The sequence below is a fragment of the Ogataea philodendri genome (genome assembly GCF_020536065.1).
Source record: "Ogataea philodendri strain CBS6075 chromosome Unknown scaffold6, whole genome shotgun sequence".
In the NCBI taxonomy this organism is placed as follows: Eukaryota; Fungi; Ascomycota; class Pichiomycetes; order Pichiales; family Pichiaceae; genus Ogataea; species Ogataea philodendri.
The window spans coordinates 328,760-343,666 of NW_025764087.1; the positions used below are offsets into that span (position 1 = coordinate 328,760).

The window sequence follows — 14,907 nt, forward strand, 5'->3', positions numbered from 1 at the left end:
TTGACAGACTCCATTTCGGATCCCCCGTTTTCCTTATTGTTGGCGCTAGACTCTCTGCGCACAGTCTCTGCGTTGTTGGGGGTTAAACGGCCATCTATTTGTCTGGTTGAACCCACGTTAGCCAATTGATAAAATAAAGATGACATTGTAATAAGCGCTAGGGCCAATGACGGCTTGTTTTGTACCTAATTGTGAACGATTATGGGCACCGATGTTGCGAAAATTTAGCAAGTTATAAAACAGCTAGCAAAAAGGTAAACAAGTTGAGGTAAAAGACTTGTATGAGTATTTATACGAAATCTAAAAAAGGGAAACATGGATAGAAAAAAATTTAATTTTTTTTTGCAAAAAGAAAAGTTTGGAACAATAGCGATAGCGCCAACAATATGCACTTAAATCATGGAGTTCTGGATCATGTCTAATTGGGTATCTCAATTGAACCTCAATGGCAAGACATGGACCCCAATTTCACGTCCATAACACAATTGGCCCAATTTCCTGGGCTTTAGAGCTAGTCTCTGTCCATTCCCTGGTGTTGTTTGACGTGACGGCATATTTCTTCCGTCCGGAATTCCTGCAGAAACTTTGCATTGTCTCACGACCAGGAAAAAAATTAACTTAACCAGTCACATTATTTTAAAAGCGGATTACACAGTCACCTGGCATATCCTTTTCAGCCTAGAAATCCCCGCAGATACGCCTTGTATCCATTGCATGCGCTAAAACTTTTCCACACTCGCTTGGTCCTGCTCGAGAAACCAGATCGAATCATTTCCCGAAACCTACCTTGCATGATTCCTTTTTTCTCTTTTCTTTTACATGAATCACCGGCTTTTGGTCATCTCGTGCTGAATCAGGCAATCGTTGGATCATGACTGGAGTCATCCCCCAGACATGGGCAAATTTCCTACGTAAGCTTTCTTTCCGATTCTACCAATGCCCCTGGCCTGCTCCGTGGGCCTGATTGATATACTTTGATGATTATATCAATCGCCTTGGGTGTGAGGCTCAAATTTTTTTACAAAAAATTTTTTTTATCCGTTTTATTGTTATGGCCCTGATAAGAGTATTCATCAGTACTTGCCATTGGCTAAAAACATGATATGCTCGCACCCTCAAATTTGAACACCATGTTCTGCTACGCTAATTGTCCGTTCCTGGTTTTCTCCCGTCCCGATACCTCGATTCTACGCCTAAATCGGCTAAACAGCTCAACTCACGCTCCCGTATGCCCACAGTGATGCCAGCCCGTACCCAGCTAGCTGTGGTATAGCCATCGCGCTCAATTCTTCTAAATCAACACGCTTTGCAGTTTAGCGGCATGCCCTACAGCATTCCAGATTCTGGTGCGAGGTGTGCCGCAGAAATCCAGTTTGGTGTTCTAGTATCCATCAATCTGGTAGCTTGTGCAGCGCCCAAACGTAATGCGCGTTATCTTGTTTATCTGGTTGTATCATTAGTTGGTTTTTGCGGAAATGGCCATGTGTTTCCTGAAACAGGATAGGTGAAACGGCCATCCAGGTTGCTAACGTCTTTCCGCTGTCTGTCCTCGCTTAACTATTGTAATAACCTGTTCACCCTCGTCTGCACTGCACCACTTGCGCCCCTCTTTTGCTAAACGACCGTTCGCCCGACACAGGCTGTGCTCTGTTTCTGCAAATTCGCATTAGTCAGATCTTATGTACAAAAAATTACGCTCATGTACTCGAAAAGGTTCAAATCGACCGTCAGGTACAATTATCCGTGGAAAAATGCGTTCAATCTCTGGTACAAGCATATAACTACTAGGAATATTGAAAAACAGGCTCATGACACGCTTTTTGACCTTACATTGCCCTACTACAACCGCACTGTCAATGGTCTCCACGCGTCGACCCGAACTACCCCGCTGACTGGAAACAGACAATTGAGCGAGTTGAACGTCAAAAACGAGTCCGCCGATCGTCATATGGTGCTGCTTCATGGATACGCAGCGTCATCGGGTTGGTGGTTCAGAAATATAGACACATTTGCAAGAGCAGGTAATTACAACGTGCATGCGATCGACCTGCCCGGATTCGGACTGTCCAGCAGACACGGTCGCCCGTTCCTGGACAATAAAACAAGGCTCAAGATCGAGTTCGACCGAAATAAGCTTAAACACATGGATCATCTCCACCGTTCATTGTATGTGCCGGAAAAATTCAGTTTGGAACGGAAAAACCTGCAAAAATATCTCGAAAATCAGCAGAGCATAGTTGACCAGGTGGTGGACTTTTACGTAGACGCTGTGGAACAATGGAGACAGCACCATCAGATCCCCCAATTTGACCTGGTGGCCCACTCATTGGGAGGATACATGGGGGTGGCCTATTGTGCCAAATATCCCAATGCTGTGCGAAGGCTGGTTTTAGCTAGTCCCGGGGGAGTTGAAAGATCTCCGTTTGCAATCACGAATCCCCAGTACAAAGAGATCACCACAGACATCACAGAGTCTGGGTCGCAGTCCCCTGGCGATTACTCGTTCCTGGGACGATATCCTGAGGTAAAGTTTCCGATACAGGCGTACTGGCAACTGCGAATCCCAACGTTTTTGATTCTGCGGCTGTTGGGTCCTGCGGCGGTGCGGCTTTTTATGAGCAGGAACATTTCGAAATTTAAAAGGTCCAATTTCAATCAGCCACACGAGCTGGATGCGTTTGCAGAATATGTGTACCATACCAGCGTGAAACGTTCCATCTCGGAGACGGCGATCATGAGGATCTTCGACTCGAGCCTGTTGGCCAAAATTCCCGTGCTGGATAGACTGCACGCTCTAAGATGCACGAGTCTTTGGATCTACGGACAGCATGATTTCATGTTTGAGGACAGTGGTCGTGTTGCGGTGAATATCTTAAATTCGCACGACCACAATGCTGCCATGAAAGTTGTGCAAGGGGCTGGACACAACATGTATTTGGACAATCCGCAAGAGTTTAACCAGCTAGTGTTGGATTACTTAAATTGAAAAGACGTCTGATACAGGTAATTGCATCAGTTACAGGTTCAAAAAGGAACGATGTCGGGGCGAGTGATTTTCATTCCACGTTCAATTACCCGGAAGCCTCGTGCCCTAATAGAAAAAAAAAATTGCGTGTTTTGCGGCTATTGTGAAACACGCCCCGCGGCGATTCAGACTGCGATTAAAATCTATTCTGTCTTGTTTCTTTTTGTATTCTTGTGGCTTACGTGTTTTCTGTTCATATGGGCCAACTGTACTTTTGTTTATGTGAAATAAGTGGCCATATATAAATAACGTTGGAGTTCCCAATTTTTAAGTAGACGTGTCGATAATTATTTTTTCCCATACACTCGTTGATAGAATAAAATGAAAGGATTAATCTTGGTTGGTGGTTATGGTACTCGTTTGAGACCTTTGACCTTGTCGCTCCCAAAGCCACTTGTTGAGTTTGGTAACAGACCTATGATCTTGCACCAAATCGAAGCTTTGGCCAACGCTGGTTGTACCGATATTGTTCTGGCTGTCAACTACAAGCCAGAAGTTATGGTTGGTGCTTTGAAGCAATACGAGAAGGAATACGGTGTTAACATCACCTTTTCTGTCGAGGAGGAGCCTTTGGGCACTGCTGGTCCTCTCAAACTCGCTGAGAAGATCTTGACCAAGGATGACACTCCAATCTTCGTTTTGAACTCTGACGTTATCTGTGAGTACCCACTCACCGACTTGCTCAAGTTCCACACTGACCACGGTGGAGAGGCTACTATCGTCGCCACCAAGGTCGATGAGCCATCCAAGTACGGTGTCATTGTCCACGACAGAGACGTTCCAAACCTTATCGAGAGATTCGTTGAGAAGCCAGTCGAGTTTGTTGGTAACAGAATCAACGCTGGTATCTACGTCTTGAACCCATCCGTTATCGACTTGATTGAGATGAGACCAACTTCTATTGAACACGAGACCTTCCCAATCTTGGTTGAGAACAAGAAACTCTTTTCCTTCGACTTGCCAGGCTACTGGATGGATGTTGGTCAGCCAAAGGACTTCCTTTCTGGTATGTGCTTATACCTTTCTGCTTTGACCAAGAAGAACTCTCCTTTGCTCACCTCCACTTCTGAGGACTACATCAACGGTGGCAATGTCTTGATCGACAAGTCTGCCAAGATCGGTAAGGGCTGCAAGATTGGTCCTAACGTCGTTATTGGACCAAACTGTATCATCGGAGACGGTGTCAGAATCCAAAGATCCACAATTCTCAAGAACTCGCAAATCAAGGATCACGCTTGGGTGAAGTCCACCATTGTTGGCTGGAACTCCACCGTCGGTAAATGGGCCAGACTTGAAGGTGTCACTGTTTTGGGTGAGGATGTTACCGTTAAGGACGAAGTCTACGTTAACGGTGGTAAGGTCTTGCCTCACAAATCTATCAAGGACAATGTTGAGACTCCTCAAATTATCATGTAAGAGTTGTTACTCTCAGGTGCTCCATCTTTTCTCTGTGTACGTTTATCGCATTGCCGTGAACATAATAAATTAATTAATCAGTATAAATTGTATATGATGGGTTTTCTTCCATATAAATATTTTTCCTTGTTTATTCTTTAATGTCAACGTTGGAACAATTGGAGTTGGAGGAGTTTGGTTTCCAGTTGAAACCGGCCATTCAGCTGTTTGAGCCCGAATCTCCCGACCAATTGGATTCGCATTACTATAACCTACTCGCGCTTTCGAATAACCATGGGTTATTGTTCGTCTACTTAGGAGGCAAACTTAAGGTTTTAGATACTCAGGAACTTGACAAATTGTTGTCTGATGACCCGCAATCTGATACTTATACGATCGAATCTCTTCAGGAGTTGGAAGTTTCCGGTGTTGTTCAATTAATCCTTTCAGGTGACGAGTCTTACTTGTTCATTGTGAAACAGAAAACTATTCAACAAATCGCTGTGACTGATCTGAGACAGGGAAAGCTCAATGTGCAAGATCTCACACCATTGGATAAAGATCTAGTCCTTCTTTCTCCGAATCAGTCTTCCAGCCAGTTTGCATATTTGCTTGAGTCTGGAGAATTGGTGTATTTCGACGGGTCTAAGAAAAATGCTCTCAAAGATCACTGTTCATGTTTTTGCTGGATCGACAACAACACTCTCCTGGTTGGCCAAGAATCGAGTATTGAAATAATCGGAGTCCAGGCGTCTCAACCACAGGCCCATTTCGCTTTTGACGATCAAAAAGTGGTTTTCGTCAGTCAACTGGAACCAAACAACTGGCTCGTGGTCCTGGCAGGAGAGACCGACGAGGATGACACGACCTCTTTTGTCGTCACAAAGAATGGAGATTCTTTCGACAAAAAGGAAGCTTACGATATTTGCATGCCATTTGGTGTTCTCGACAGAAAACTTAGTTACTATTCCATTCATCTACACAATTGGAGTGAGACGTATCCTCACTTGACTATTCTCACAGGCTCCAAATCAACAGACTTCAACACATTAACAAGCACGCAGCAGATTCTCCAGTTGAACGATTCTGATAGGGCGCAGATGCCTCTGGATCCTGATTCTGGAGACGACGATACGCCGCTCGGTTTGGTTGTTGATCTTACCGGTAAGCTCGACGTTGTTGAGCCATGCAAGCAGGTCGAGAAGTGTGCATCCTTGCCTCGTATGATCACTCTGACTAACAGAGGACAATTACTAGTATGGAACGTTTGGGTCTCAACGGACATCAATGCAGGGAAAGTGAGTCTCGAAAAAGCCAGAGAGTCAATCAAGTTTGAATCTGAAAAAACGGATCCTGTTCAGAAAGACGAATCACCAGCGGCACCTTTGTTCCAGAGCAAATCGAGTGCATTCTCGTTGCCCTCCCAAACAGGTTCTGCGCAGGCATCCAAAAGTGCTAGTCCCTTCGGAGAGTCTTCGAACTCCAAGTCATCACCTTTCGGACAATCAGGCTTCAAGTTCGGTCAAACAGCGTTTGGAACACCGTCATTTGGCCAATCGAGCGATTCTTCCAAGTCACAAGTGTCCAATCCGTTTGGTGGGTCTCAAGCAGCATTTGGATCATCTGGTTTTGGAGCCTTTGCACAAAGTGGTTCTGCTTTTAAGATTGCGGGAACCGATAAAGCACAGTCATCAGGTTTTGGTGCTTTTGCCCAGCAAGGATCGGCATTTAAATCAGCTGGCTCCAACAACAATGAAAGTACAAAGGGCATTTTCGGTAACTCCACAGAGCAAAAGAGTATTTTTGGTCAATCGGAAAGCAAGAGCATATTTGGCCAAAATGCTGGAAATAAGAGTGTTTTTGGCCAACCAGCAAAGGAGACGAGTCTTTTCGGAGGAAATTCTGGTACTGAGTCGCCATTCGCTAGCAAGGCATCATCCAGTTCTCAAGACTCGCCGTTTGGAGGCCAGTTCAAGAGCTCTCTCGGGATGGATAGCTTGAAACTCGGCTCCAAACCTGAGACACAGAGCCCTTTTGCAAATTTGTCCGATAAGAGCAGTCCTTTTGCAAATTTGACTAAAAAGTCTGAAAGCCCTGTCCCTAAACAAGAAACCAGCTCTCCATTTGCAACTCATCAGCGGTTAACTTCAAGTGAAGGTTCTGATGCTGGCGATTCCGAAGAGTCGATTTCTGAGGAAGAACAGGAAAGTGATCTTGAGGATGGGGAGGGAATCGATTCCCAACTTGATGCAGAGCAGGAAATCAATCAGTCGACCAGTTCTGAGTTGGGAAATTCGGAGGAGAGCTTTGAGAAGATTGAAAAGCCTGGATCTGAGGAGTCCGAGGTGAAAGGTAGCGAAACAGAACGGTTGAACGATTTATTTGGCAGCTCTAAGATTGAGGACCAGTCAGAGACCAAAGAACTCGAGTCGTCAGTGGCTGCCCCTGATACATCGGAAGAGAGCCCAGAGACTGTGCGCGATACTGTGCAACCTGCCGAGCCTACTAATACAGTGGAAGAAAACGATACTGAAGAGCCTGTTGAAGAGGATGATGCTGACTTAACTAGCAGTAGCGGTCACACCATTGAGACTCCTGCACCTAGCAAAAATGCTACTGAAAAGCCAGCTGAAGAGACCGACCCTACCAAGCAAACTGAGACAAAATCCGCACCGTTTTCTTTCACCCCACTGTCTCCTAAACCTCCTGTTGAGACCTCGTCGGACAAAGGTGTGGAATCTTTCACCTCTACTCCAAAACCAGAGCTAACCGTGGAACCGGAGAAGAAGCTTTCTAGCGTTCCGATGGTTGACAAGGCTGTCACTGTAGAGACCACCATCAAGGATGCCAACGTCACATTTGGCGAGTCGTCCAATGAAGAAGAAGAACCAGAGCCGCTGAATGTTCCGCAGCTAATCTCGCTTGACTCTGTGGTTTATCCTGAGCTTTCCTCGAACGAGTGTATGAAAGAGATGGAAAGAATAGTCTATGACACAGAGGCCGAATTCTCCATTTTGGATATGAATATCAAACAACTCGAGGAGTTCCTGGCCGACCACAGCAACGACAAGTACCCGCATGAGTTTTCTGAGTCGAGCATGTTCCCTGAGTCGTGGAGACTTGGCGAGGTTGGAAGTCTAGAAGGTGTGCTGTCGCCAATCGAAGAAGAGTATAAATTGCTCAAGAACGAACTGGGAGCCGTTCAAAATGACACAATTTCGCTTCTTCAAACTGTCAACAAGGTCACTAAGCAGGCAGATGAAGTTCACAGCATGTTGAGGGACACAGAGAAGAGCCGTACCAATGTGTCTTTCGAAAGACAGGCCACGCATCCTTCTATGCAGAAACTGGCCAAGCTACGCAAAGAATACGAGAAAGTGCGCGATTTGGAAAGCGATTTGCATTCCAAGCTGTTTGTTTTGAACGGCAAGATCTATCCAGAAGAAGTTTTGACGAACCCATCTGCGTTTGAGGTTGTTGTTTCGGGAATCGACTCGAAACTGCGGGCATACTATGACGGGTCGAAGCAGCTACGCAAACAGCTGGACGAGCTACATGACAAGACGCGAGCCACGTCAGCTTTGGAAAAGGACTTCGACAAGCTGCGTGTCACATCTGTTGTGTTGTCCACCGCGGCCAAACAAAGCCTGGCCAGTCAATTACAGGAACGCAAATCTGTGACTCAGAGAGTGGAGCTATGAGAAATAAGTTTAATAAATTAAATTAAATAAATAAATAATAAGGGTCATAATTTGATGCAACGACAACGGATCAATTTCGACCTCAACCATGCTCGGAATCGCATGAGTCAGCGAACTCATGAGGCGAGTTTGATTGTGGGAAAGACCCGAGACCATCACGAGATCAGAAGCTCGTCTAATGGGAACATATTCCAGACCCGTCTGGAGGGACAAGGACATGATTCTTCCGCTAGTTTGAGAAACGTCGAGCGCACAGGTTCTACTGTGGATAGTACAACATCTCTTTTGACGGAACCCGTTCAATTGAGCGTCAGATTCCACGAGAGTCGGACTTCCACACAAGACGTTATTCTGGACCCGAAACTGGTGCCTGGTATAAAGGACGGCACGATATGCGAATTGGAGTCGCTGGAAGGCGTGGCGCGCAAGTTCTACTTTACATTTCGAATGCCGGACGTTTCGCTTGCGGGACTGGGCACTAATTCGTTCATTTCGTTGCAATCTGGGCCAATCCAACAATTACTGGATTTGAAGCTTAGGAGCCAGGTTTTGGTGCGGGTCAAAACACAAGAGGCCGTTGAGGCCGACGTTGCAGAGATATATGTCAAAGACATGCACTTGTCTCGCGGAGATATGTGGAATTTATCGTCGTTACTCACAGAACAGTGTTTGTACCGTTCACAGAAACTGTCCTTTTTGCACGGCTCTATCAGGGCCACTGTGGGTAAGATCTACAGAAACGGCCGCAAAGTGTTTTCGGGTTACATCGGCAACAATACCAAGGTTGTTTTCCGGTCAGAATCGGCTCGGTTGATTGTGTTTATCCAGATATCTTCAGAAATGTGGCATTTCGAGGAGAGCGGTCAGCAGATGTTCAATAAGCTGGTGAATTCTCTGCTGCCGCGTATTTTCCAGCGATGGAAGGATCTCGGGACACACCATCTTATCACCATTGTTCTCTTCAGCAGCGTGGACCTTAACACGGAAAATACCCAGTACCGCGCAGGCGAGCTTTCCGGCAACAGAAAAGATTATTACCGGGTTGTTGTGGACCAGGTGAGTATTTTGCTGTGGAACGAGATAATGGCTGCGCTTCGTCGCGCGTTTGCCAGTTTCTCCAAAGACACTCGACTCCAGAAGAACCCGCACAGAGACCAGCTTCATCCCGAAGAATATGTCATTCTAGGCAACTTTCTTCCCTCCGTGAAGGGTAACTTGCTCGAGGCAATCAATCTGGGGATGAGTCTGATTAGTGATGACTTTAGAGACCCGGACTTGCGCCATACCACCAACCATTTCCTGTACATTTCTCCCGGTACCGGTATTTTCGACACCAACTACGACATGTTGGTGCAAACCAGCAAGCTGATGTCGACGATCGACTCCACGATTGACGTTCTGTGTCTGTCGCAGCCGCCGTTGCACGTTGTTCCTCTTGTGAGGTATCTGGATAACCAGAAGAAACTGAAACACTGCATCCCCAGCTGGATGGACATCTCGTTCTGGAGCGACTCAACACAGGCCATGCAGCAGTGGCTGCCCAGGTGCAAGATCTACGAACTGCAGATGATGGGTGTGATGGAGAACGAGCTAAGTGCGATCAACGTCTCGGAGCTCAGTTTCCACAATTCCAGGTCGATCCAGGACGCCATGGACGATTACGACAAGGACCTGTTCAGCACCAAGGCCAGTGCAACGCTGCCAAAGAAAACGGCCTCCCGGTCGAAACAGCCGATGCGGTCCATCAGCGCGGGCGCCCGTAGCGGGTTCCAGCCGCCAGAACTCAGCACTTTCAAGGCCTCATCGCCAACCACATCGAACGTTGTTGGAGTCACCACGACGTCCAAGTCGAACGTGAGTGCATTTTCGTCGCTGTTGTCCATCACCAAGACAGAAACAAAAAAGACGTCGCCGAACGCGTTCGAGTTTGTGAAACGGATCATCTCGTCGCCTGGTGTCAAGAGTGTCTCTGTGAAGAACGACGAAGACGTTCCTAAACTGGACACAATCTCTGTGTCTGATCACTCTCCCAGAATCAACAAGATGGTTTCCGACTCTGCACTGATGAGACCGTCGATCAGAGTGCGCAAGAACGAGGAGCGCGAAAAGACTGGCAAGCAACGGCACGAGCGCCAGGAACGGAGCTCGCTGCTCAACAGTTTCTGGACACAGGTGGAGAACCCATCCAACGCAGTGACCAGCGAGCTGATCAGCATGGTTTCCTACGGTAGATGGCAGTTTGTGTTCCCACAGAACGTGAAACGCAAGAACATCAAGTGGAAGTCGATCTCCACGCCTGCTTCGCTGCCTCTCATGACACCTATTTTCCCGAGCGTTTCTGACTTCAACCAGAACTTCACGTTCCGGATCTACGACGTGTTTTTAAGTCAGGACGACGTGAACGAGCGTCGCAACAGTCAGACATTGATGTGCAAGATGATCTCGTTGCGACTGACACTTGGGTTCCAGATCTGTGTTGCCGATAACGTTGCCAAGGTGGAGAACCAGCGCAAACCGAACGGCGACTCTAAGCTGTTGATCCAGTATCTGACCAAGAAGAACTACCTTGGTTCGCGGATCTATTTGAGTCTGTCGAACGAGATCCACCGGATTAGCTGCGATTTCGACGGTCTGGTCAACGTCCAGGTGTACAAACGGATGATCCGTTCGGACGACGTTTTGACACACTCTTCTGCGACAGACTACGTTCCGTACGTTAGAACCAGATACTCTCGGAATTACTCCCAAATGGTCATCCAGGGACTGCAAGGAGAGCCACGGAACTACAACTGGAACCAACTGGACCAGCTGCTGGCGGGCTACGAAGAGGCCGTGGAGCCTGCCCAGCGCAAAAGCCACCGGATCAAGTTTGTGATTCTGCCAACAGAGATCCCGTCAAACGCATTCAACGTGGCGTCGGAGAAACTGACACCCGAGGAGATCCGTCTGGAAGGAATACGCTCGTTAATCTCGATAATCAACCGGCTCAAGTACCGCACCGAGGCCGAGAAAAAGGAGCGCAAAAAGGTCGAGATCATTCCCGAAATCAACTTCTACACGGGCAACCTGTTCAGCTATCTGGACACTGTTTCTGCACAGTTGACTGGCGACACCACGCACGCGCTGTTCCAGAACACGCGGTTCGACCAGAAAGTGCCGCTGGCCAAGCTTGCACGGGCTATCGAAGGAGACGAGGGGATCCGCGTCGCGGATCGTAAATGGCACCTGCGCACACACCCCAACTGTTTTGTTGGGTCTGACCTGGTGAGCTGGATGATTGAGAATTTTGAGGACATCGACACGCGCGAACAGGCCGTGGAGTACGGCAACAAGCTGATGGACCAGGGACTGTTCCGCCACGTGGAGTCGCGGCACAGGTTCCTGGACGGTCACTATTTCTATGAGCTGTTGAAAGAAACGGAGCCGGCTACCGTTTCGTCTCCGTCGACTTTGAGCACTACAGATCGCATCAAGAACCCGGAGTCGGTGGCCGAGACCGCGGATGAGGACCAGGGCGCCAAAAAACGTGTTGTTCTCAGCCGCAAGGTGACCTGCGACCTCGACCCGAACAGACTCTCGTGGCAGCCAGAGCTGGTGACGGTGCACTACGACATTGTGCACAACCCGGAACACTGTTTCCATGTGCGACTGGAGTGGCTCAACAACACGTCCAAGCTGGTGGAGGACACCGTGAACAGCTGGGCCAAGCACTGCGAGCGGTACGGGCTGACTCTCGTGGAGGCTCCGTGGCAGGAGCTGTGCACGCTACCAACTAGAAACCCATTGCACTCTACCGTGGACATCTCGCTTGCTCTGGACCCCTGGACCGACCCAGAGTTCGATGTCGACATCCTCAAGGAGAACGTGTACTTCTTCCACCTGTGCATCATGGAAAAGTCCGGGTTCCTGCTGGACAACAGAACTGCCACCTATTTCAGAAACGACAATTTCGACGTGGTTTATTCGTGGGGCAAGCCGACGTTCAAGTACGCGCAGTTCATCCACAAGACGGGCGCGTATATCGCCGAGCTGCGAGAGAACGGCGGGTTCTTTTTGGCCCCCAACAACGCCCACGTTGCCAGAGTCAACCTCTCTGTCAGCCAGCAGGCCAAAAACAAGGCTGTGTACCTGGACTCGCAGGGAGTTATGTTGGACTTTATGTCGACGTGCCAGGACGCGGAGAAGCTGCGGGAGCTGTTCCGAGAAGCCCTGGAGCGCTACGAGGTGAGCAAAGACATGGAGTATGCTCTGTTTGACGAGGAGTTTGGACTCTCGTCGGAGAATCTAGTAAGTAGCTAATGTACTATAAACCTATTTCTGGACGGTTGCAATTCTCTCGGCCACCTTAATGACGTCTCCCAAAACGCCCATGGCAGTGACCTCGGCACCGGCTCCTGCTCCCTGAATGATGAGTGGGTTAGGGTACCGTTTGGACTTGATGGAGATGACGTTGTCGGAGCCCTTGAGCGCAGCAAATGGGTGCGAGGCGTCGTACTTGGCAATTTCGACGCTGGTCTTCTTGGAAGCCACGTCCACCTTGCCGATGAATCTCAGCACCTTGCCCTCCTGGGCGGCCTCGGACTTGAGTTTCTCCATCTCGTGGTCAAAGTCAGGCAGTTTTTGCAGGTACTCGTCGGCGGATTCCACAGATTCCAGCTGTTTAGGGATCAACGACTGAACGGAGAACGAGGTTGGAGACTCCACCTGTAGTCCTGCGATTCTGGCCAGTATGGTGACCTTTCTAGCCACGTCCAAACCGTTGAGATCGTCTCTTGGGTCTGGTTCGGTGTAGCCGAGGTTCTTGGCCACCTTGACGATGTCGCTGAACTTGGACGTGTTTGGAGAGATGGTGGAGTACTCGTTGAAGATGTACGACAGAGTACCGGACAGGATTCCCTCGATACTTTGGATCTCGTCGCCGGTGGCCACCATTTCCTTCAATGGGGAGATGAGCGGCAAACCGGCGCCAACAGACGCCTCGTGGAAACACAAGCCGGTGTTCTCGGCGGCAAAGATGTCGTTCCACAGAGTGAGCGAGCTGGAGAAGGCCTTTTTGTTTGGAGTGGCCACAGAAACACCGTTCTTCAAGAACAATGGATACGAGTTGGCCAGAGTCTCGTTGGAGGTGTTGTCGACGAGAATAACCGGGATAGGGCTCTGTTTGAGGTATTCTGTTAGCTCGTGAGGACTAAGCGGGGTTTGGACAGACGACTGCAACAACGACGACCATTGGCCGATCTCGAACGGCGAGTACGACTTGTCGTAAACGGCCTTCTTGGAGGTGGCCAGGTAGATCAAATTGTACTTGATCGACGACTTGACAGACCCAAGTTGTTGTAGAAAAGCAGATCCAACAACACCAGCGCCAATAACAGCAATATTAACCGACTTCATTTTAAACAGCTAAAGAGAAAATTGCAGGAAAATAATTTAATATCCAATTACTCATACTTTAATAGATATTCCTTTGAGACTCCGACATCTCGTACTTCCACCAGTTGGCCAGACAATTCTGGTCTTTCAAGTGGTCGTAGGTGAACTCTGCGGTCTTGCACTTGGAACAGGTCGGACAGTTGCTACAGAGAGTGTATGGTTGATGCTTGTAGCCAATGTCTCTGAACCAATGGATCTTGTCGCGGTCCTCGAACAGCCCCACGCCGACCGAATGCACCGGGGCATCGCCCCATCTCTCGTAGTAGAATCCCCCGGTGGAGTCCAAGTAGCTCACCCAATCGGAGTACGGCTTGGACCGGTAGAAGTCCATATCTGCGATCTCAAAGTTGGACCAGAAATGGCATGTTGAGTACCCGTTGGCCTCTTTTGTTTTGTGCGGATTTTGCTGGTTCTCGAGCAGAAAGTCGTACGCGCCGTTGGGATGCAGCGCAGCCGGGTTGGCCGCAAGATACTCCAACGTGCGCGGCCACAGCGTTCGCACAGACTGCTCCACGTCGTACAACGCAATCACAAACCCATACGTTTTGTTGTTGAGCTCCATGAACTTGAACACATCGTAGTTCAGATCGCAGTAGTAGTCTGTGCCGGGCTCGAACCGCCAGTAGTACTTGAACTGGCGGAGCCGTGGATGGTTGTAGAAGCCCAGACTGTAGTAGCGACACATGTTGTGGTACGAGACCTGTTTCGCATACCCGACGTTCTCGCTGTCCAGTTGACGCATGTCCTGGTTCTGCTTCTTCACGTCGATCCAGTCGGGTTGCTCCCAGTCGGCCGCGTCAATGTGCTCAAAATACGCCGTGCCAGAAACCACCGCCTTGATACCGCTCATAAACTTATCTGTGAACGGTTTCTCGTTCAGAAACACGTACGGATAGTGGAACTTGGAGTTGAACTTCTTCTCGATCTGCTTGATGGTGCGCACCACCTGACCCAGCTCTCGATTTCTCACCAGAACAAGCATGGTTGCATTGGCCCGGTCGTACTGATCTGGGTCCGCGGGTGGACGCACGAGATTGTCTGTCTTGGGCTCCAGGATCGGCTTCATCAGAACATCCTGGAGCAGCTTGTAATTCTCCTCGACAACCTTTTCTGGTGGCTTTGACTTGTTGTTGGAAAAAACAAGCTTTCTTGGCCCCGTTTGAGCCGACCCAAACCAGCCACCGAGCCCAAAACTCGACGAGTTCACGGCAACCAGAATGATGGTCGACACTATCAGAGCGAACACCATCAGTCTGGCGATTTTCCTTGGGATCGACGCCATATTTTCAAACGTTTTTAAAAGCCCCCGGATTACCAAATCATAAATTTCATCAATTCCCCTGCAGAAAAAAT

General features: G+C 48.7%; 10 protein-coding genes across 10 annotated transcripts; 4 read left to right on the forward strand and 6 right to left on the reverse strand.

Moving 5' to 3' along the window:
• Positions 1-1,699: 1,699 nt before the first annotated feature.
• OGAPHI_005154 (uncharacterized protein) lies at positions 1,700-2,986 on the forward strand (the record flags this gene model as incomplete). Its single annotated transcript, XM_046206309.1, has 1 exon — positions 1,700-2,986. One exon carries the CDS (start codon positions 1,700-1,702, stop codon positions 2,984-2,986), a length of 1,287 nt encoding a protein of 428 aa, XP_046060088.1.
• A 360-nt stretch (positions 2,987-3,346) lies between these two features.
• On the forward strand, positions 3,347-4,441 carry OGAPHI_005155 (uncharacterized protein; the record flags this gene model as incomplete). The annotated part of the gene is made up of 1 exon (XM_046206310.1): positions 3,347-4,441. One exon carries the CDS (start codon positions 3,347-3,349, stop codon positions 4,439-4,441), a length of 1,095 nt encoding a protein of 364 aa, XP_046060089.1.
• Positions 3,356-4,892, reverse strand: OGAPHI_005156 (uncharacterized protein; the record flags this gene model as incomplete). Its single annotated transcript, XM_046206311.1, has 3 exons — positions 3,356-3,967; positions 4,046-4,400; positions 4,885-4,892. The coding sequence occupies 3 exons, from the start codon at positions 4,890-4,892 to the stop codon at positions 3,356-3,358; spliced, it is 975 nt and encodes a 324-aa protein (XP_046060090.1).
• Positions 4,582-8,121, forward strand: OGAPHI_005157 (uncharacterized protein; the record flags this gene model as incomplete). The annotated part of the gene is made up of 1 exon (XM_046206312.1): positions 4,582-8,121. One exon carries the CDS (start codon positions 4,582-4,584, stop codon positions 8,119-8,121), a length of 3,540 nt encoding a protein of 1,179 aa, XP_046060091.1.
• OGAPHI_005158 (uncharacterized protein) lies at positions 5,095-5,397 on the reverse strand (the record flags this gene model as incomplete). Its single annotated transcript, XM_046206314.1, has 1 exon — positions 5,095-5,397. The coding sequence occupies one exon, from the start codon at positions 5,395-5,397 to the stop codon at positions 5,095-5,097; it is 303 nt and encodes a 100-aa protein (XP_046060092.1).
• On the reverse strand, positions 6,687-7,259 carry OGAPHI_005159 (uncharacterized protein; the record flags this gene model as incomplete). Its single annotated transcript, XM_046206315.1, has 2 exons — positions 6,687-6,958; positions 7,124-7,259. 2 exons carry the CDS (start codon positions 7,257-7,259, stop codon positions 6,687-6,689), a joined length of 408 nt encoding a protein of 135 aa, XP_046060093.1.
• Positions 8,122-8,175: 54 nt separating the features above from the next.
• On the forward strand, positions 8,176-13,299 carry OGAPHI_005160 (uncharacterized protein; the record flags this gene model as incomplete). Its single annotated transcript, XM_046206316.1, has 2 exons — positions 8,176-12,408; positions 12,832-13,299. 2 exons carry the CDS (start codon positions 8,176-8,178, stop codon positions 13,297-13,299), a joined length of 4,701 nt encoding a protein of 1,566 aa, XP_046060094.1.
• On the reverse strand, positions 9,780-10,546 carry OGAPHI_005161 (uncharacterized protein; the record flags this gene model as incomplete). The annotated part of the gene is made up of 2 exons (XM_046206317.1): positions 9,780-10,138; positions 10,495-10,546. 2 exons carry the CDS (start codon positions 10,544-10,546, stop codon positions 9,780-9,782), a joined length of 411 nt encoding a protein of 136 aa, XP_046060095.1.
• On the reverse strand, positions 12,433-13,515 carry OGAPHI_005162 (uncharacterized protein; the record flags this gene model as incomplete). The annotated part of the gene is made up of 1 exon (XM_046206318.1): positions 12,433-13,515. One exon carries the CDS (start codon positions 13,513-13,515, stop codon positions 12,433-12,435), a length of 1,083 nt encoding a protein of 360 aa, XP_046060096.1.
• A 58-nt stretch (positions 13,516-13,573) lies between these two features.
• OGAPHI_005163 (uncharacterized protein) lies at positions 13,574-14,836 on the reverse strand (the record flags this gene model as incomplete). The annotated part of the gene is made up of 1 exon (XM_046206319.1): positions 13,574-14,836. The coding sequence occupies one exon, from the start codon at positions 14,834-14,836 to the stop codon at positions 13,574-13,576; it is 1,263 nt and encodes a 420-aa protein (XP_046060097.1).
• Positions 14,837-14,907: the final 71 nt, after the last annotated feature.